The sequence below is a fragment of the Hemicordylus capensis genome, chromosome 14 (assembly GCF_027244095.1).
Source record: "Hemicordylus capensis ecotype Gifberg chromosome 14, rHemCap1.1.pri, whole genome shotgun sequence".
NCBI classification, from domain to species: Eukaryota; Metazoa; Chordata; class Lepidosauria; order Squamata; family Cordylidae; genus Hemicordylus; species Hemicordylus capensis.
This window is the reverse complement of record NC_069670.1, coordinates 6,153,928-6,176,070: the sequence shown is the minus strand read 5'-3', so window position 1 is coordinate 6,176,070 and position 22,143 is coordinate 6,153,928. Positions and strand designations below refer to the sequence as shown.

Below are 22,143 nucleotides of genomic sequence, written 5' to 3'. Positions count from 1 at the left end.
AAGTCGACACCGACTCGACGGCACAACTTTAAGTAAGGACTGGGAACTCTTGACACTCTATGGGAAGATCCCGACTGCTCTTCCTAAAGGAACTGCAGAACTGTCGGGGAGCCTTGATTGTCGTTTGGAGGGGGAGGAAGGGGTTAAAGAGGCCTTTGCCTTGGAGAGGGACTCAGTGACAGAGCCAAGGCCGAGGTCTCAGCCCAGGAGCCCTTTGTCCGTCCAGAGCCCACCTTCTTATTAATTGCAATGTCATAATTAATGATGTCATCATTAGTCATTTCTAATTTTTAACATCACTTTTAATTATTAATTAACGTTAATATAATGTTACCTTAATTATCATCATCATCATTAATTATAATCCAGCAGTTTAATTAATTATCGTGTTCTTGAGGCGACGTCCCTGGCTGGGGTTATTGGCTTTTACATGAGTGTGTTTCAAAGACCGACCTGGGCTCATGTGGGCATGTCTGAAATATCGAACAGAGGTCGGTTATATATATATAAATATATATGTGTGTATATATTTCTATTTCTATTTCTATTTCTATCTATCTACACACACACACACACACACACACACACACTGCTTAGAACACCCCTGGCTGTAACCCAGATGTTTTTTAGAGCCGGGGAATCTATGCTATCGAGCTCAATTCATTAGTTGCCCTAATCTAGGGTTAAAGGCAGACTTTATTTATTTTTTTACTTCTTTTTAACTTTTTTTATTTCTGTATATAAACTGATATAAACTGATATAAACAATGTTGGGGTGGGTGGGAATTATCTTTCCCCATCTTCTTCTCAACAATGCCACTTCCACAGAATGTTAGTTCATGTTCCCTTGGGAGGAGAGCCAGTCCTGTGTTAGCCAGCAGGAATTGTCCCCTCTGCTAAGCAGGGTCTGCCTTGGTTTGCATTTGGATGGGAGACTACATGTGAGGGCTGCAAGGCATTATTTGCAGGGAGTGAAGCCAGAGCTCAGTGGAAGAGCGTCTGGTCCCCTCCCTTTATTATTATTTCCATTATTATTTAAGATGAATAATACATTGGTGGCACATCAAAATAAAAGAGAAAGAAATTTAAATTTCTAAAAAAATCAAACATTTACAATATGTACAGTTGGTATAACCATACTTAGCAGGTATTTAATCACGATTAAATACTTTTGTTATTTCAATCCATCATCTTCCTGATCATTTCAATCAAAATCTTACTCCGGCCTATAATATTTCAGAGCTGCTGCCAGTCTGGGTAGACAATGCTGAGCTAGAGGGACCAATGACCTGACTCAGTAGGAGGCAGCTCCTCAGTAAAAGGCAGCTCTGAAATATCCCTTATTTCTCCCGTGCCCAAGAAGGGTCACGCACATCTGATAGCATGAACTGCATTTCAGTCCCCATAGTGGCAAACAATGGTTTACCCATTTAGGGGGGAAAGGAAAGCAGTTATTATAGGCCAAGAGTCCTCCTCTTTTAGAGGGTTGCCAGACTGCAACCCAGAGAGCACGCTCGTTCCCTTAAAAGGATCAAGGCAATGGGGAAAAAAATGCAAAAAATCTCCTTCTCCCCGGCATTAGAACCATTTTAAGTTATCTCAAAAAGCGAACGGGCTGGCAAACTCTCTGTGCCAGGGCCGGGGGGGCGGGCGCGGAATCTGTTGACTTTCTGCCTGTCCCGCAGCTGCTAAAGCCAACGGAGCAGAGCCAGAAGAAAAAGGTGGCGATGCCAGGAACGACAGGCCATTTCTGAAGAGCATTTCCCAGCGGAGAGGAGAATCGCCACGTCCAGATCCGGAGAAGGCTCGGAGATACCTTAAGCGGCCCAACCCCGTTCGGGTTCAATAGCTTGCTTAGATGTAAGTATTACACAGGGGATTTTTAAAATGTGCAACCAGACCCAGATCATAACTCCCCCTCCTCAGTGTGGAGTGTAAAAAGTGATGGAGAGCCATGAGAAAAGTCAAGTGATGGTCAAGGTTCCTCTCCAGCTGTTGTTGGACTACAACTCCCATCATCCCCAGCCATTGTGGGCTCTGATCAAGCACCCCCATTTCTCTACCCCGGCTTCCCACAGACTCCCCTGCTATTCCAGGAACCAGCATCGCATAGTGGTTAGAGCAGGCCAGCTCAACCTAGCCCCCCCCCCTGCTAAAAAGCCCGGATGTCATTTCAGGCAATAAGGGCAACGTCCTTGTTATTATTAAAGGAATAATGATGAATCAAAAAATGGGCGGAGAGCTGGTCTTGTAGTCGCAGGCGGGAATGGTCCCCTTTGCTAAGCAGGGTCTGCCCTGGTTTGCATTTGAATGGGAGACTATAAGATATAGTCTGTAGCTATAATGTGTATAGTGCTGTGAGATATCCCCCTTAGGGGATGGGGCCGTTCTGGGAAGATCACTTGCCTGCTTGCATACAAAAGGTTCTAAGTTCCCTTCCTGGCAACATCTCCAAGACAGGGCTGAGAGCGACTCCTGCCTGCAACCTTGGAGAAGCCGCTGCCAGCCTGTGCAGGCCATACTGAGCTAGACGGACCGCGGGTCAGACTCGGTATAAAGCAGCTTCCTATGTTCCCGTGTTGATAGCAGGATTTCAAGGAATCTAACTCGCTTCAGCAGCTGTGCTGTCAGATTCCCAGCTCTGACTATTTTCGCCCACTCCGCATAGGCTTCTGAATATCCTGGAAAGTGACGCAGGGAAACCGAGTCAATGTGTATAAGCCAGGATAACAAACCGGTGCATAGCAAGGAGGATTGCTGGCCATGTAGTAGCAAGCATGAATTGCCCGCTTTGCTAAGCAGGGTCCACCCTAGTTTGCATTTGAATGGGAGACGACATGTGTGAGCACTGGAAGTGATCCCCCCCTCGGGTCGTTCTGGGAAGAGCACCCCCCCGCCTGCTTGCGTGCAGAAGGGTCCAGGTTCCCTCCCGGGCATCTTCAAGACAGATCTGGGAGAGACTCCTGCCTGCAGCCTTGGAGACGCCGCTGCCAGTCTGTGTAGACAATACTGAGTTACAGGGACCAAGGGTCTGACTCGGTAGAAGGCAGCTTCCTGTGTTCCTTTGATACATGCTATGCACACAGATGACATCCCATCCCAATGTGCAGCTCTGAATGTTCCTTTAAAAAAAGGGGGGGCCTACTTTGAGACATGGGATTCTTTTTCTGGGCCTCCCCAGTCGAGGGGGGGGGAGAGATCTGGGTTCCACTCTCTGTGGGAACTTTCCCCCGGCATGCGCCTCTAACTGCTTTCAGCCAGCTGTTGCTGCCAGGGCTGAAATTACAATCTGGCTGGAAGGAGAGAGGCGGGAGTAGAATTAAGCCTCCTGATCTCTCTTAACAGGTGCTCCGGAGCAGAAACATTAGTGATGGGGAGGATCATTTTTGATGCCTGGCTGCCCTCCCGGTCGGCCCCCCCCTCCTCCTGAGCCAACTTCTCCACAGAACTACCGGCTTGCTGGCGCTAATAATCTGGCGTGGGGGTCAGCGCCAGGTTAAATCCACTTCAAAGAGCATTACAGGCCTGGCCTCTCAACAGAAAACATCTGGGGATTGGGCACCCGCGGGCGGGAGAACGGAGGGGCGGGGCACCCAAGCGGGGCGCTGAGCCCCGGGAACCGGTTTTGGGGGCGAGGGCTCCCTCGCGGAATGTGGGAAGGCCATTGGGTGTTCTTCTTTCATGTTCTTGTGGTGTGTTGTGAGCCGACGGAGAACAATTTATTATGGGGCGGCTAACAAATAACATGTATTATTTATTTTTATTAGTATTACTATTCATTATTATTATTAATTATTAATAATCATTATTATTAATTATTAATCATTATTAATCATCATCATCATCATCATCAAAAGAAGAACTCCCCAGGCCATACCAAAGCTACATCAAGCTTAGCATCCTATTTCCAACAGAGGCCAGCCAGATGTTCTTGAGAAGGCCTGCGGTAGCATACAAACGGAACAGCTCTGTTGTTTGCCCCCCAGATAGACTACCTCTGAACACAGAGGCTCCATTGACTTGTCATAAGAACAGAAGAACCACCTTGCTGGATCAGGCCCAACGAGGCCTCTCTAGTCCGGCATCCTGTTCCCCACAGTGGCCCACCAGATGCTATTTATAACCAGTTGCATCATACCAACCACTTTGCAAGAGGAAAATACTCCCCAATCAAGCCACCCCAAACTTCCCGTCGGACCCATCAGGGACTTTTCCTATCCCTTTCCGCGGTCCTGAGCACAGCACAGATCTCTCCCCTCTGCCCCACTGCTATCCTTATCAGCCCCAGGCCTGCTGGAGGGCTCTTCCTGAGATGGGCTAGCCCAGTGGAACAACAGATGGACTTTGTGTTTCCTTTTGACACGCAGGACAGGAACATAGGAAGCTGCTATATACTGAGTCAGACCCTCGGTCCATCTAGCTCAGTATTGTCAACCTAGACTGGCAGCGGCTTCTCCAAGGTTGCAGGCCGGAGTCTCTCTCAGCCCTATCTTGGAGATGCTGCCAGGGAGGGAACTTGGAACCTTATCCATATCTAAGGGGACAATGCATGCTTGCTACCACAAGACCAGCTCTCCTCCTCTGACAGGAGCCAGAAGGGCTTGGTCAGCAGGCTGCCATATGTCTGGGCAAGCCATTTTAAAAGGCTAACTGATCCACAGCCCAGCAGACTAGGATGAGCACTTTAAGCCTTCAAAGAAAGAGACTAGTCCAGTGCTGGCCAATATTTTTCAAGTGGGAGCCCTCTGGGCAAAAACCGTTCCATGTGAGAGCCATGAAAAATGCAAGTTCTGAGAAAAGGCGATCCATCAATAATGGTCCCTCCCTACATCGCGGAAGAGACGTTGGGGTATATCAGAGACCTCGGTTTCTCCAAAAAAGCCACCGAAAACGGGGAATTTTTCAGTATAGGGAGCATTTGGGCTGAGCTTCAATGTGCAGGGGGAACCGGAATTGTGTATGGAGCACCGAATTGAATCAACACCTGAATTTCTATTGAATCAAAAGCAAATTGAATCAAAACCCGAACTGAATAGAAAACCAAAACCCGAATCATGTATGGAGCATTCCCCAATAATGCGAAGGGACTTAGGCGTGAATCCCAGCGATGTGTGAACTCACACCAACCATTCCCTTAGGGAAGCAAAGTGAAAGCCCTGTCTGGGAATGACCACTGTGCTGACCGCCACACAGTACTGCATTTTCTCAGTGCTGGGAGGGCCCTTTATGAGATAAGGAGGAGCCCCCTCTTAAGAGGTTTAGGGAGGGGAGCTGGTCTTGTGGTGGCAAGCATGAATGGCCCCCTTGCTAAGCAGGGTCCACCCTGGTTTACATTTGAATGGGAGACTAGATGTGTGAGCACTTGGGGGATGGAGCCACTCTGGGAAGAGCATCTAGGTCCCAAGTCCCCTCCCTGGCAGCATCTCCAAGACAGAGCTGAGAGAGACCCCTGCCTGCAACCTTGGAGAAGACTCTGCCAGTCTGTGTAGACGCTACTGAGCTAGATGGGCCAATAGTCTGACTCGGTAGAAGGCAGCTTCCGACGTTCCTAGGGCAGATGCTTCACAGAGCCGGCCTCCGGCCTGCAAAGGCTTCGAAACAGCAACGCTTCCTCTGCGGGGAACCAGCTGGGTCTCATGTGATAAGTGAGCAAACAACTCTCAGTGTGTCTCAGCAACCGAAGAAGCCAAGGAGGAACAACAGTGGAAACATGCAGGCGGTATCTGCCCTGCTTTGCCCTCCTCTGCACCCCACATCCGCCTCCATCTGTCAGCCAGGCCGCTGGAGCACTGGTCTTGCCGCAGTGAACACGAATGGCCCCCTTTGCTAAGCAGGGTCCACCCTGGTTTGCATTTGGATGGGTGACTGCCCGTGAGTCCGCTGTGAGGTATTCCCCTCAGGGCTTTCCCCATAGAAGTTCTCCACCATTTATCGTGACTGGGGGTGAAGGGAGTTGTCATTCAGCAAAATCTGGAGGACCACAGGTTGGGGGGAAACCCCTGCCCTAAGGGGAATGCCCCTGCTTCCTCTCAGCCAAGGGCCCGGTGGGATTCGAACCCGCAGCATCGTGATCCATTGGTGCCTCCGCTTTCGGCCTGCCTACTAGGTCGATTCAATGCGAACCGCTCACTTCCCTTTGCATCTCCCCACGGCCCCTCCCTGCTTAACAGGAAACATGCGTCACGTGGGGAGAGATGAGAATCGACAAGAGTTCCTCAGAAGCCCTGCGGGAGAAGGAGCAGCGCGAGATATGGCCTCCTCTGAGGCACAGGGCCAAAGGCGGTCTTGCCCCATGCCCCAGTGGGGCCAGCCCCCTTTCCAAACCAGCCCTCGCAAGCTCTGAAAGTGGCAAAGGGCATGAGCTGCGGCGGATTGTCCCCTTTGCTGAGCAGGGTCTGCCCTGGTTTGCATTTGAAGGGGAGACTACATGCGAGTGTGCTGTAAAAGATTCCCCTCAAGAAGATGGGGCCACTCTGGGAAGAGCACCTGCCTGCTCACATGCAGAAGGTTCCAAGTTCCCTCCCTGGCAGCATCTCCAAGATAGGGCTGAGAGAGACTCCTGCCTGCAACCTTGGAGAAGCCGCTGCCAGTCTGTGAAGACAATACTGAGCTAGATGGACCAAGGGTCTGACTCAGTAGGCAGCTTCATATGGACACACATTCCAAGACCCTGGCATGGAAATATATTTGAGTGGGATGGAGACTACATGTGTGAGCACTGGAAGAGATTCCCCTCAGGGGATGGAGCCGCTCTGGGAAGAGCATCTAGGAGGCTCCAAGTTCCCTCCCTGGCAGCATCTCCAAACAGGTCTGGGAGAGACACTCCTGCCTGCAACCCTGGAGAAGGCGCTGCCAGTCAAAGCAGGCGACCCTAATAGAGGTGAGCCTGTGGTCTGGTTCAGCATAAGGCAGTTTCCAAGGCAACTTTATTATTTATTTATTTTTATTGTACATATTTCTTATATCACCCAAAACTTGCCCTTTTTTGCCCATGAGATCAGCAGCACCATTTCGAGCTCTGCTACCTGGGATCGTTGTAGGGTTGCCATGTCCCCTGGAATTTAGGGTCCCCCCCCCCGGATTTTGGCTCCTCCCCACCCCACCCGCTAAATTCCACCGGGATTTACACGGATTTCAAATGCGCGGCCCGGATTGTCCGGATTTTACTCTGGATCCGATCACATGGGAGGGCAGAGGAGGAGGAAGGGGAAAGTATACAAATCTGTCAAATAAATAAATAAATAAATAAATGCAAATTAAGTAGCTGCATGATTTGCATCATATGCAAATTAAGCCACCCAGATGAATACAGCAACTCTAGTCCATCGGGACCATCTCAGGGGATGAATGTTTCATGGTGATTTGGGGCAACATCTACCCCCACCCCAGAGATGGGAAAGAGGCGATAGCAGAGTTGCACTTCCAACAGATACCTGGGTGTATCTGTCCCTCCTTTATCCCTAACACACACACACACACACACACACCACAATTAGGATAAAATTGCAGTCATTTTTGCACAGAGGAAAAGGGGGGGGGTCAGGGCTAAGGTCACCATGAGCAAACTCTCTATGGGAGGACATGTCTGCCCGTTTCCCTTTCCATGCCTTTGACAACTCCAGTAAACGTTTGTAGTCGTGTTTGTGGTTCAAACCTTTTAGAAGCCTTGTAAAAAGACTTTTGAAAGTTTAAACACTTTTAAAAGCTTTTTGTAAACCACTCAGAGATGTATGTTTGGGGGCAGTGTACAAATATAAGAAGGAGAGAGAGAGAGAGAAAAGAGAGACAGACAGACAGACAGACAAAAAGAAAAAGAGACAGAAAGTAAGAAAGCAAGAAAGAGAGAGAGAGAGAAAGAAAGAGAGAGAAAGAGAGAGAGAGAAACATACACAGAAAGACAGACACAGAAAGAAAAAGAGAGAAGGAGAGAGAGAGGGAGAGAGAGAACGTGCAAGCGAGACAGAAACAGACAGAGAGAAAGAAAAGAGAGAGACAGACAGACAGACAAAAAGAAAAAGAGACAGAAAGTAAGAAAGCAAGAAAGAGAGAGAGAGAGAGATACACAGAAAGACAGACACAGAAAGAAAAAGAGAGAAGGAGAGAGGGAGAGAGAGAGAAGGAGAGAGAGATTTGGCTCCTGCAGGCCTGCTGGTCAGGACATTAAATGCATGAGAAGACACTGCTAACTTGGCAAAGAGGCACCTTTTAAAAGGGTGATTCTCTTGTATTTAGCAGGGGGAGAGCAACTGGCCCTCTCCACCCCCAGCACAGCATCCCTCCAGTGACTGTTGCTGGCGTCAACCTGATGTTTCTTTTTAGATTGAGAGCCCTTTAGGGAGAGAGATCCATCTTATTTATTTGTTATTTCTCTGTGTAAACTGCCCTGAGCCATTTTTGGAAGGGCTGTATAGAAACCAAATGAATGAATGAATAAGACGCTGGAAGCCTGGCAATCCGATCACCCCTTTTCCATCTCTAGGGTGCAGACCACGCCAAAAACCAGCACGAGCATCTGTCTCATTCCCCCCATGAGACCAACCGCCACCCCAGCTGGCTCATGTATTTTTTTGTCGCTGGGGGGGAGAGAGGAACCCTTTACGACGACGACGACGCCCCCTGCCTCTCCCCCCACCCACCCCAAAGACCTTCAGCAGCCTCCAAGGTATGACTAGCCCCGTGACCCTGCGCCTGTTTGAGGGGCTGGCAGACAGAGAGGCAGCCACTGGCCTCCTTTGCCAGGAAGTGGCCGGCGTGAGTCAACCCGAAGTGCGTTTGAAGGACTGAGTCAGGATCGGCAGGGAGAAGAAGCATCGGAGAGCGGAGAGGGCTGAGTGGTGCAGGGGAGAGAGAACCGGCCCGGACATCCCAGCTCAGCCTCCTGGCTAGACACAGAAAGTGGGACGGGCAGGAGGAACCAAAGAGGCTGGCGTGGAGATAAACCGGTGTCAGTCAGAGGAGGGAAGCAGACGGGAAGGACACTCGAGTGTCGTGGTTTGGACACCAGGCCGATGGGGATGGGGCTCCCTGCTTAGCCGCAGAGGTTGATTCTTTGGGGCTAAGCAGTCCCGGGGGGTGCTCAGTAGGGAAGCAGCTCTTGAGAAGACGAGGCTCGGACCCGGGGAGGCAGCAAGCGTTTGTTTACAGCCATCCCTCGCCAACTGCGAGGGCTCCAGTCCAGGAAAACCTCACGGTTGGTAGATTCGCGGTAGACGAGCCGTTGGAATCAATGGCAAAGAGGGGGTTAGGGGAATCGCAGCCACAAAAGGGCCGCAAAATACAGTTTAAAAAATGGTTTTAAAACAGTAAAATACATTGAGACCCCGAAAATCACTCCCTGATCCCCGGAAATCACCGCTGAAACCCCCAGAAATCACTGCTTTTCGGGAGGTTTTTCAGAGGCTGGAAGACCATCAGAGAGGCTGTCGCAGTTTTCTGCACAGAGTAGAGGGTTAGACTACATGGCCTCGAGGGTGCCTTCTAACTCTGGCCTTCTATGCCACAATTCCGGTCATCTCCAAAGGCCTGAAGTGGGTGGCTTTCACCATTTTTGTCTGTTATGATTTAATGTGTTTTGTATTTTTATTGTATGTATTAATTCCTCTGTCTTGGGCTGCCCAGAGAACAATTTGTTTCTGTGAAGAAAGCCTTCTATAATTTTGCTTTGGAAGGAAGGCAGTGTTTGAGAAACCTTTCAGTTTCAGACCAGAAATCCCAGTAAGGACTGCTGTAATGTGTGTGTCTAGCCCTGTTCCATCTCTGCGGTCTAAGCTACGGTCACCCCCACATCCTGTGGCAATGAGTTCCAGAAGCTGTGTGAATGATGGTGTGAATTACTTCCTTTTGTCTGTCTTGAACTGACTGCTGATCAATTTCATTATGAGAAAAGCTGAAAAGGTGATCTGTCTCCATGCCTCTTCTGTCTGCGACTCCAAAACCTCATTATATTCATAAAAACCGCTGCCTAGGACATTATGAGCCAAGCACAGGGTGGATTTGCTTTCTCTCCATGAAGCGGTTCAGCCTTGCTGGGTCTGAAACCAGTCAAGGGATTGCGTGTCAACATTTCAGAACTGCCTTCTAGAAGCGACAACTTCCTATTCCCGACATCACAGCTCCGAACTGCAGGAACAGCTTGCCTTCTAAAATGGGATCTCTACGGGATCGTCGCTTTTTTAATAAGTCACAAGCAGAACTTTGCTCCAGGCTGGGCAGACAATTTAAACTTGCTAATAATAGTTTTGTTTAAAAAAAAAAAAAAAAGCTTAGAGAAATGAGGCAGTCATGTGGGACCTTGGAATGCTTGATGCGCAGAGTCGGTTGAGAACGGTCTCAAAGGGAAAATCTGATTTTTGGTCTGGGATAATTACTTCTGCAGGGTTTCTTATTTATTTAGAATATTTATGCCGGCACTAGATCCAGGGGCCATTTCATGAAACTGAAGATCGGGACATTTAGGACCGACAAAAGGAAGTCCTTTTTCACACAGCGCAGAATTAATCTGTGGAATTCCTTGCCACGGGATGTGGTGATGGCCACCAGCTTGGATGGCTTTAAAAAGGAGCTTAGAAAAATTCACGGAGGACAGATCTATCAATGGCTACTAGTCCGATGGCTATAGGCCTCCTCCAGCCTCAGAGGCAAGATGTTTCTATGTACCAGTTGCAGGGAGAAACATCGCAGGAGAGAGGGCATGCCCTCATCTCTTGCCTGTGGGCTCTCCAGAGACATCTGGTGGGCCACTGCGGGAAACAGGATGCTGGACTAGATGGGCCTCCTTGGGCCTGATCCAGCAGGGCTGTTCTAATGTTCCAGGGGCCCACTACTCGGGGGACAGTATAGAACAATAAAAATTAATACAATTTAAAAAGTTAAAAGACCAGTTTTTAAAGTTTCAAAGTAGAAGTTTTAACTTTAAAAGAAGCTAAAAACCAAGAAACTCGGGTTGACCCAAGCAGCCGCGGAGCCTGCATGTCGCGTGCAGGGGGGGCATGGCTCGGGCCCCAGAGGAAACTTCCCCCTGCTGCTCGGGCTGCCGAGAGCCTGAGCGAACTCTCTGTTTGTTATTTCAGGCAGTGCCTGCTGCCCGATAGGACGTTTTCCCCTTCCTCTCCCTGAGCCACGGGGCTTCGGTGGCCCTCTTCATTGGCGGCCCGGGTTCTTTGAACCCATTCGCACAATAGTCACTACACCCCTGGACCCAAGACATTTTGCTGCGTGAGACAGAAAATCAAAAGGAGGCCCCTGCTCCCGTCACACACACACACACACACACACACACACACACACACACACACACACACAGATTCTCAAACTTGGGTCCCCAAAGGTTGTTGGACTACAATTCCCATCATTCCCCATGACAACAGCCTTGGATGATGGGAGTTGTGGTCCAAGATCTGGGCACCTAAGGCTGAGATCCCCTGCCCAACTCAATGTAGCCCCCAGAATTCCACCTCCTTGTCCAGCGTCACAGCACCCTAAGCTCCAGTCAAATTCTGCCCCCACGAAAGCCAGAATGATTCAGCAGGAACTGGGCAAAGTCGACGCTCACTCATGCGTCGGCAGTTAGCAAGAATTGGGAAGGAGTCGAGAAGCATGTCGGAGGAGACACGGGGAATCTAGATTGATAGCTACACCCACAATCCACTGGGCTGCTCAAAGTAGGAACATCCACACATTCCTAAGATAGATAAAGTTTATTACAGTCATAGACCAGCTAATATTTACATTTTATAAAATATCACACGTTCCTAATAATACTGCTAATAATTTGTTTTTAATTGTTGAATTGATCTTAATTGTTTTATCTTGATGTAAACCGCCCTAAGCCATTTTTGCAAGGGCAGCATATAAATCGAATAAATAAAAATAAGATAAATAAAATAAAATAATAAATTCATCATCAGCATCCCATACCTAGAGCGACTTGTGTGAGCGTGTGCGTGGATTCAGGTAAATTCCTGAATCCACGTGAGGGGTTGGTATTGAATATAGGTGGAGTTGTATTTTTCTACCCACCCACCCCTTTTAAATTTAAACACAGAAGAATCGGGGCCTGGGCCCTCGGCTCACAACACCCAAGAAAAGCTCTAGTTTTAAAGTTTTTGAGTTTTTACCTGTATCTTAAATTAGTTTAATTATGTTAATGGTTTTATTCTTGTTTGTGTTTTAAATTAGGAACATAGGAAGCTGCCATATACTGAGTCAGACCCTTGGTCCACCTAGCTCAGTATTGTCTTCACAGACTGGCAGCAGCTTCTCCAAGGTTGATGGCAAGAGTCTCTCTCAGCCCGATCTTGGAGATGCTGCCAGGGAGGGAACACTGATCTTGTGGTAGCAAGCGCGACTTGTCCCCTTAGCTAAGCAAGGTCTGCCCTGGTTGCATTTGAATGGGAGACTAGAAGTGTGAGCACTGCAAGATATTCCCCTCAGGGGATGGAGGTCTGGGAAGAGCAGAAGGTTTCAAGTTCCCTCCCTGGCAGCATCTCCAAGATAGGGCTGAGAGAGATTCCTGCCTGCAACCTTGGAGAAGCCGCTGCCAGTCTGTGAAGACAATACTGAGCTAGATAGACCAATATATGGCAGCTTCCTATGTTCCTGTGCCTTCTACTGAGTCAGACCCTTGGTCCATCTAGCTCAGTATTGTCTACCCAGACTGGCAGCGGCTTCTCCCCGGTTGCAGGCTGGAGTCTCTCTCAGCCCCTTTTGGAGATGCCAGAGAGGGAACATGGAACCTTCTGCATGCAAACAAGCAGGTGCTCTTCCCAGATCAGCCCCATCCCCTAAGAGGAATAACTTACAGTGCTCCCACATGTAGTCTCCCACTCAATTGCAAACCAGGGTGGACCCTGCTTAGCAAAGGGGGCAATTCGTGCTTCCAGCACAAGACCAGCTCTCCTCCCACTGCCCGGAGATTTTTATAGACAGACACACACACAGTCAGGGGTCCATTCCTGACAAGTCCCGGCATCTGGAGACGGACCCTACGAGAGTAGCTGAAAACAGATTCCGTCTTTGGCCCTGGCGTGCTCGATCTCTGCTCAGAACCAGCAGACATCTGAAAACGGTTAGTGACTGAACCAAGTTCATCTAACGGGGCTGCTGTTCAAAAGCAACCGCAGCCTGCCAGATGGAAAGGCTGCAGTGCTGGTTGTGGAAAGCACGCCTCGGAGCAGATCTGCAAAACAGAACCCCATCAAAAACAGTAGCTGAGGCCAGGCCAGGCCAGAGAAAGACCATGTTGAGGCCTGGCCACTAGGCAAAATTCGATTTCAGCACCTTCCCGCCCCAGCCATGGAGTGCGGAGTCTGGGCTTTCATTTGAGCCACGCAGGCCCGTAAACAACTGGCTGGATTGGAGATAACAAGTGGGAGAGAGTTCCCAAGTCGATTATGGGGGCAAAACTCAGACACTTTGGAGATGAAGTGTCATGGGAGGAGAGCTGGTCTTGTGGTAGCAAGCATGAATTGTCTTCTTCGCTAATCAGGGTCTGCTCTGGTTTGCATTTGGATGGGAGACTGCATGTACGAGCACTGGAAGATATTCTCCTCAGGGGATGGGCGGGGGGCGCTCTGGGAAGAGCAAGAAGGTTCCAAGTCCCCTCCCTGGCAGCATCTCCAAGGCAGGGCTGAGAGAGAGACTCCTGCCTGCAACTTTGGAGAAGCCGCTACCAGTCCTGGTTGACAATACTGAACTAGATGGACCACGGGTCTGACTCAGTATGAAGCAGCTTCCTATGTTCCTACGAAAAGACGCTGCTGTTAATTTGGAAACCATTTCTTTCTGGAAATTAATGCTGAGGCGGGCAGTTCATCCTCAAGTGAGGGAGCGCAGCTGCTGAGACCAGCTGTTTCTTGGGGGCTGACGTGCAATGAGCAAAGTCGATTATGGATTTGTGGGGTGCAGAATATGCAAGCCCTTGGCAGAGCAGGTTTACATCTTACTTTCTTGCCCTGTCCAGGACTTCAGGGGTGCAATGCAAGAGGGAAAGAAAGAATCACTGGCAGTGCTCTATTCTGGCCCTGTTTATGCGCCCCCCCCCAAAAATGGGCGCCCTAGGCAACTGCCTAGGTTGACCTCGTGCACACACTTAGCTGCTGGACATGAGATTGGGAAGAGGCCAGAGCTTCTTTCCACATTGCTCGGAGAAGACCCCCATCCCACCCCCACAAAAAAAGCCATCACAATATATGCCTTGCAAACAAACAACACCGCTTAGCTTTCTTCTTCCCCGGTTGGGGTCTAGCCTCAGCCTCCCACCCCGGCCTACGAAAATGGATCGTCTCTGAACTCCAAATCAGTTTGTTCCGTCGGCTGGAAGACGGGCCAGGGGCGTCTGATGCAACCCTGACACAAAGCACGCCGTGTCCTCCCGGCCTGGTGGGGAACAGCTGGGCGGATTCCCCTCCCTCCCTTCTCTGCCTAACCCAAGTCAGCTGGAGACCACTTTAAAGCTGGAGACCGAGACACAAATCTAGTTCGAATGGCAATTGCTTCACAGATCCAGATTTCCTGAAAGGAACTGTGCACAGGGCAGGAAACTGACAGCTTCTTCTTCTTGCCCAGACAACAATGGCCAAACACACACAGACACACACGAACAGACACCCCTTGGTTAAGCAAAAAGGAACTTAAATAAGCCTGCTAACTGAGCAAAGAGGCACCTTTTTAAAGTGATGATCCTCTTGTATTTTGCAGGGGGGAGCAACTGGCCCTATCCATCCCCAGCACAGCATCCCTCCAGTGGCTGCTTTGGGGACAGGCAGCCCTTTTGTTTATTTATATCTATGCAAACCGCTTTGGAAACGTCGGTTGAAAAGTGGCATATAAATATCTGTTGTATATAAATATTCATCATATATAAAGATTCGTCTTAAAGATTCGTCTGATTCATCAGCCGGTATTGGAGAGCCAGGGTGTCTGGATTCGGGACCTTTCTTGGGCCAGGCCCGCCTGGCCTGAAGGTATTCGCTACCCAGGCCAAAGATGTGGGGCAGAACACTTTCCACAGAAGGTTTTTCAAAGCGGAAAAATGTCCCCTTGCTTTATTTCTCCGTGGGGATCCTTCCGTTTCCCTGGCAGCATCTCCAGGTAGGGCTGAGAGAGACTCCTGCCTGCAACCTTGGAGAAGCCGCTGCCGGTCAGTGCTGACAATCCTGAGCTAGATGGACCAAGGGTCTGACTCAGTATATGGCAGCCTCCTAGGCTCCAATCAGAAAGCCACTGGCAGTTGTCCTATGGCAAGGACTGAGCTGAGCAAGGAGCAAGCCGAGCCATTTCAGGTTAAGCTGGTGTGCGTGTGCGTGTGCGTGTGCGTGTGCGTCCCATATTCCTCCCTCTCTCTACATGCAGAAGTATGGTCAAGAATCTCATTGGCATGAGCTACCCTGGTCCATAATTTTGCCCCAACATATGGGGCATGGAGGGTGAGCCTTTATAGACCAAAGACATCCCCAGCAGTGTTTAACTATGTTAACAGCTGGCTGCTAATCAAGCCCTTCCCTTCCCTGGGAGGAGCCGGGGCTGGGCTGAAGATTAATCCAGAAATCCTGGGCTCAGCTCCTCCGGCACCCTCCAGGGTCACCATCTCCAGCCAAGGAACAGGATTCCTCGGCCCGGCTTCCCTCTATGTTGCGAGAAAAGGGAACCACGGGGAGAAGCACCTTCCCATGTCTGCTCCCGTTCCAAACGTTATTGTTAACGTTCTCACAACAAGACCCATCTTATTTATTTGTTATTTCTCTTTGTAAACTGCTTTGGAAACATTTGTTGAAAAGCGGTATATAAATATTTTTTGTTGTTAAAAACGTCGCCTGTAGAACGGGGTAACTGTGATATCGCAACATGGATGGTAGCTGGGATTAAATAATAATTCCAGGGCCCTTTTCCCAATAAAGGTCCCCAGATGTTGTTGGACTACAACTCCCATCATCCCCAGCCACAAAGGGCAAGATCCGCGGAACGTTCTGTCGGCACAACCAATCGGGCTGGTTGGTCCGATGGAATGACCCCGTTCCGTTGGACTGTTCTGAGTGCCATTTTGGACCAAACTGGACATCATCATCATCATCATCATCTCCATAACAACAACAACAACAACAACAACACCATGTAATGGTGCCGCTAACAAATATTTTTAATAAAATAATAATTATGATCATGATATTTATTTGTTAACATACATATGTTAACACATTGTTTGTTAACAGACATAACACATATGTGAACAAATTTGTTAACAAACAGCTAACAAACATATTTGTTAGCTGCCCCATAACAAATTGTCCTCTGGGTGGCTCACGACACAGTATTAAGGCATCAAACATTCGGAAGGGGAAAACTGTATGCTGCCAAGTATTTGCATCTGAGTTGGCTCAATCTGGGTCTGTTTTCTCCCTGCCTTAATTCAGATACAGTGTTTACACCTTTTGCTGGGAGGTAGCTAGCTGGTACTTTCCTTTAAGATAGTAAATGAGTGACAAACCTGGGAATTATTAACAGAAAGCCTGATACTCCCATTTATGTTCAGAAGCCTGCTGCTTAAAGTCTTTTTTCTAGAAGCAATGAGACAAAGCATCTCCTGGAATTCTCAGCCTTCCCATCCCCATAGAGGGAGAGCTGGTTTTGTGAAAGCAAGCCTGAATTGCCCCCTGTAGAATTGCCCCTTAGTTAAGCTGGGTCCGCCCTGGTTTGCATTTGCATGGCTAGGAATTATGGGAGTTGTAGTCAACAACATCTGGGATTCCCTATTAGAGTGAACACTGAATGGGAGACTACAGTTGTGAGCACTATAAGATATTCCCATTAGGGGATGGGGCTGCTCTGGAAAGAGCATCTGCCTGATTGCCTGCAGAAAACGCCAACTTCCCTCCTGGCGGCATCTCCAGATAGGTCTTAGAGAGACTCCTGCCTGCAGCCCTTGGAGAAGCCGCTGCCAGTCTGTGCAGACAAAACTGAGCGAGAGGGACCAAGGGTCTGACTCAGTATGTGGCAGCTTCCTATGCCCCATACCCAGCTCCTTCCACGATTCCTCACAGGCCGAGGTACTCAGAGGCCCCACAGCCCTGGGGGATGCCAAATCCTCTTTAGTCTGTCCCGGGTGGTGGGGTCGCCCTGCCAAACACGATGATGCTTAATTTGCAGGGGGAGGCCTTTAGCTCCAGGCTCCAAAATCACCTAAGTGCATCTCTGCTCACCGGATTCAGTTCCCAGCCCCCCCTCTTTCTTTGTTGACCTCTCCTGACCCGCTCTGGACGTCCTTCTCAAAATGCAAGCCTCCCAGCCGGACACAGAACCCTCAACGGGAGGAAGGCCCGGCTTCCCCTGGCTTTTCTTCGGCCTTGGAAAAAGCTGCAGGAAGCCGCTTCCAGCCCGAAGGAGGAATCAGCTTTGGCTAGAGAAAGCCCAGGGCCTCGGTAATCGTCGGTAAACAAACCCTCGGGCTGGCATGTGGCAGGAAAGGCCGCGGTTTCCTCTGACCTCCCTGCCCCAGTGGCTGTTCTACGAGATAGAGGCATGTTTGAGGAACGAAGAAAACTTCTGAGCAGCAGGAAGGCCTGTCCGTTTGGGTCCTGATGAGAGGAGAGCTGGGCTTGTGGCAGCAAGCATGACTTAAGAATGTCAGAACAGCCCGGCTGGATCAGGCCCACGGAGGCCCATCGAGTCCAGCATCCCTGTTTCGCACAGTGGCCCCCCAGATGCTGCTGGAAGTCACAGGCAGGAGTCGAGGGCAGGCCCTCTCTCCTGCTGTTGCTCCCCTGCAACTGGTACTCAGAGGCTGGAGGTGGCCCATAGCAGCCGTTGACAGCCCTCTCCTCCATAAAGTGACCCAAGCCCCTCTTCAAGCCATCCAGGTTGTTGGCTGTCACCACATCTTGTGGCAGAGAATTCCACAGGTTGATGGTGCGTTGTGTGAAAAAGAACTTCCATTTGTTGGTCCTAGATTTCCTGCCAAACTTGTCCCCTTAGCTAAGCAGGGTCTGTCCTGGTTTGCATTTGAATGGGAGACTAGAAGTGTGAGCACTGTAGAAGTGTGAGCACTGATATTCCCCCCCTTAGGGGATGGAGCCGCTCTGGGAAGAGCAGAAGGTTTCAAGTTCTCTCTCTGGCAGCATCTCTCTGGCAGCCCATCTCCAAGGGCTGAGGGGGACTCCTGCCTGCAAACTTGGAGAAGCCGCTGCCAGTCTGGGTAGACAATACTGAGCTAGATAGACCAAGGGTCTGACTCAGTAGAAGGCAACTGCCTATGTTCCTTGGGACCAGCGGGGTCAGTCTAAGGCATTGCAGTGCTTGGCGTGAGGTACCTCATATCCCTCGTGGGGGCTGGAAAAATGTTCAGATGTTACTGAGCGTCCTCTTCTTAGGAACATGGGAAGCTGTTATATACTGAGTCAGACTCTTGGTCCATCTCGCTCAGTGTTGTCTACCCAGACTGGCAGCGGCTTCTCCAAGGTTTCAAGCAAGGATCTCTCTCAACTCTCCTCCTCCTCCTGAAATTTATATATACCTCTCTTCAACCAAAGTTCTCAAAGCAGTATACACAGAAAAATAAATAAGACATAAATAACCTGCTCCCCATCCCCAAATGACTCACATACTAAAAAGAAATATAAGGCAGATACTAGCCACAGCAGGGATGCTGTGCTGGGGTTGGAGAGGGCCAGTTGCTCTCCCCCTGCGAAACAGAAGAGAACCGCCTCTTTTAAATGTGTCCCTTTGCTCAGTTAGCAGGGGTTGGAGATGCCAGGGAGGGAGTTTGGGACCTTCTGCAGGCAAACATGCAGATGCTCTTCTCAGAGCGGCCCCATCCATGAAGGGGAATATCTTGCAGTATTCACATGTAGTCTCCCATCCAAATGCAAACCAGGGCAGACCCTGCTTAGCAAAGGGGACAATTCTTCGCTTGCAACCACAAGTACAGCTCTCCTCCCTCATTTTAAAATACTTCAAAACTGATTATCTTAGCTGGTCCTCAATATGTGGAAACAGCACCCTCTCCTGAACAGTGATGTGACTTTCCCCTGACATACTCATTTTTAGCCAATTCGGGACCACCACGTATGTTCAGACTGCCTTCCATTTAGTATCAAGTGCTGTTCAGCTCAAAGCAGGAAAACCTCGGCAGCCGGGGATCAGCTAACAGGAGGAACCAACCTCCTGGAGAGTGTTCCTTCTGACAGGGATTCCCAGATGTTGTTGACTACAACTCCCAGGATCCCTAGCTGCAATGGCTTTTGCTTGGGGGTTGTGGGAGTTGTAGTCAATACCACCTGGGAATGGGCATACGAGTCCCTCTAAGCACATTCGGAGGGAAGGAAGCATTGTGCCTTGCGAAGATGCAAGAAGCAGAAATTCCTCACGGGCATCTCTAGCAAGTAACTGGGGAAACTGTGCCTGTTGAATGTCTGCCTGGATGCATCCCTCCCCAGATCAATCCTTGTCGCTCAGCCTTGCATGCAGAAGGTCCCAGGCTCAATCATAGGAATGGAGGAAGCTGCAGTATACTGAGTCAGACCCTTGGTCCCTCTAACTCAGCATTGTCTACCCAGACTGGCAGCAGCTTCTCCAAGATTGCAGGCAGGAGTCTCTCCCAGCTCTCTCTTGGAGGTGCCAGGGAGGGAACTTGGGAACTTCTGCACGCAGGTGCTCTTCCCAGAGCGGCCCCCATCCTCTGAGAGACATACCTTACAGTGCTCACGTATGTGGTCTCCCATTCAAATGCAAACCAGGGTTGACCCTGCTTAGCAACATACTCGCCACCACAAGACCAGCTCTCCTCCAGATCCCTGAATCGGGATTTCTTTATTACGGCCAAAGGCCAGCAAGAAGAAACAGAATCAACAATAAGCAATAAATCGAAGCTAAACAGAACTGATCAAGGTGCTATCATGGATCGCCGTAATCGAGAAGCTAAAAACACATAACTTGGCAACGTTGTAAGCAATCTGGAACTTTTGATCTGCTCAAAGCAGATAAAAATCATCAGAACCCCTTCGATATTCCAGTAAGCAAGGACTTTTCTTTACATTCTTCTCAGTCCCTGACATCGTCTCCAGGACGGGCTGGGAAAGACCCCTGACCCTGAAACCTTAGAGAAGCCGCTGCCAGTCAGTGTGCAGACCATACCGAGCTGGATGAACCAATGGTCTGACTCAACCGGCAGCAGATACCTAAGTTCCTATGAGCTGCAAGCCGAAGTGTGGCTGCATGGAGCCTCATTACTAAAGCCAGCACATTTGCACAATATGAGATCGTGCCAAGTCCCTACAGCTTATATGGTTCAGAAGTTAATACAGGCTCATGCACGAGCAATTTCCATATTTTTTGGAGTACAAGTGCAAACTGAAAACATCTCAACTCTCATCTTCAATCAAAGGGTTTGGAAGGACTGGATATATCTATATATTATACACAGCACACACACACACACACACACACTCGAGGGATAGCATACCGATGGTCTCCCATGAAACATTTAGTCTGGCTCCAAATCACTGACGGTCAAGAGGTGCTTACCAATCCCAATAGTTATAGAAAGGTTCCAAAGTTGCTAAAATGAAAACACAAACCAACCGAAAGAAGAAAAGAACAAGCCAACAGGCCAGAGAAAAACTGGAAGTAAGTTGACAATTTCTAGAACCAAGTGAGCAAATGTGGCCCCCTGCTAGCTGTTGCTGAACTACACCTCCCATCACCCCCCGTCACACCCTTATCCACCACCCCCATTACAATTGTGGCTGAGGGTGATGGAAGTTGTAATTTGACAATTATTAATTACTAATTATTACTACTACTACTACATTTTATATCCTGCTATTCCTCCAAGGAGCCCTTAAGTTTCTCTTCACAACAACCCTGTGAAGTAGGCGAGGCTGAGCGAGAAGTGACTGGCCCAGAGTCACCCAGCAAGTCTCCTGGCTGAACGGGGATTTGAACTCGCGTCTCCCCGGTCCTAGCCCAGCACTCTAACCACTACACCATGCTGACTCCAAATAACAATAGCCAGAGGGCCACATTTCCCCACCCCTCTTCGAGAAACTGACGACTTGCTTCTTGTTGAACTGCAACTCTCATCACCCCCAGGAACACCCCATTCTTCCCTCAGTCACAATTGCGGCTGGGTGTGATGGGAATCATCAACCACAGCGGCAAGGCTGTTGTTCTAGGACATGCCTCAAGAGGCCAACGAAGGACATTTGCAGACATCCAGTTGTTAACCAGGGAACCGGGGTGCAAAACCGACGCTTCCGATACGAGACGCTTCCGATACGAGACGCTTCCGATACGAGCCTCCTGGACATATGGAAGGTATACGCCGATTTGAAATATACATTTTTAGACACACGATTCAGAGAGCGGAGGCCCAGAGCAATAAACGACATCACAATATATACAACAGGGCAATATACAACCATATCACGAGCATCCTGGATGTATGGAAGTGATACCCAGAGTAAAAATATATATATATATTTAGATATGGGATTTGGAGAGAGAGGTGGTCCAGGGCCATATCCGGAGAAGATGCTCCTCTCCTCCCAAAGAAGACGGTCCCTACCTTGGACTTCCCAGTCATCTTTTTGAGGAAGCTGAGCGTCCGCCCCAGGGTGCTCCTCTGTGGGTCGTCCGGGTCCTTGGCCTCGTCCGTGATGCCGTCCAGGCGCCCACAGCTGCCGGTGCTGAAGCTGAAAGCATGGAGGGAAAAAGAAGGAGTGAGAAAGGAGAAGGGGAGGAAAACAGGCAGAGAGAGAGAGAGAGAGAGAGAGAGAGAGAGAGAGAGAGAGAGAGAGTCAAACAATCCCCTTTTTGTTGTTATTGTTACTAGGCCAGGAAATAGGGAGGGGCCGCCTCCCTTCATGGCCCCCAATGACCTCAGAGGATGCCTGCTCCTATTCCCAGCTGGGGAGATGCAGCACAGAAAGTACCTCTGTTTGCTTAAACTGCACAAACAGTTCGCCAAGAGGGGGGTCGGATCGGATGGTACCTGGGCTGCAAAGGGGAGTCCGAAGCGTCAATTCACGCCCTCCCTTCGGTACGGCCTTGTCCTGGGCGACCATATTTATGTCTCTCGACTTTTTTTTAAATGTGCAGCCACACAGGTACAGAAAAATGTGCAGGCCCCACACCCCCTCAATGTGCCGTTCT

General features: G+C 49.6%; 1 protein-coding gene across 5 annotated transcripts in view; it reads right to left on the bottom strand.

Moving 5' to 3' along the window:
* The window catches only part of ARHGEF2 (Rho/Rac guanine nucleotide exchange factor 2), a 126,881-nt gene that overhangs the window by 71,503 nt on the left and 33,235 nt on the right, over positions 1-22,143 (bottom strand). For all 5 annotated transcript variants that reach the window (XR_008312262.1, XM_053278424.1, XM_053278425.1 and 2 more), the window contains one exon: positions 21,557-21,683. Coding sequence is in view for 4 of the 5 variants with exons in the window: in XM_053278424.1 (XP_053134399.1) it covers positions 21,557-21,683 (127 nt within the window). In the remaining variant the exon portion in view is untranslated. The remainder of the gene's footprint in view (positions 1-21,556; positions 21,684-22,143) is intronic.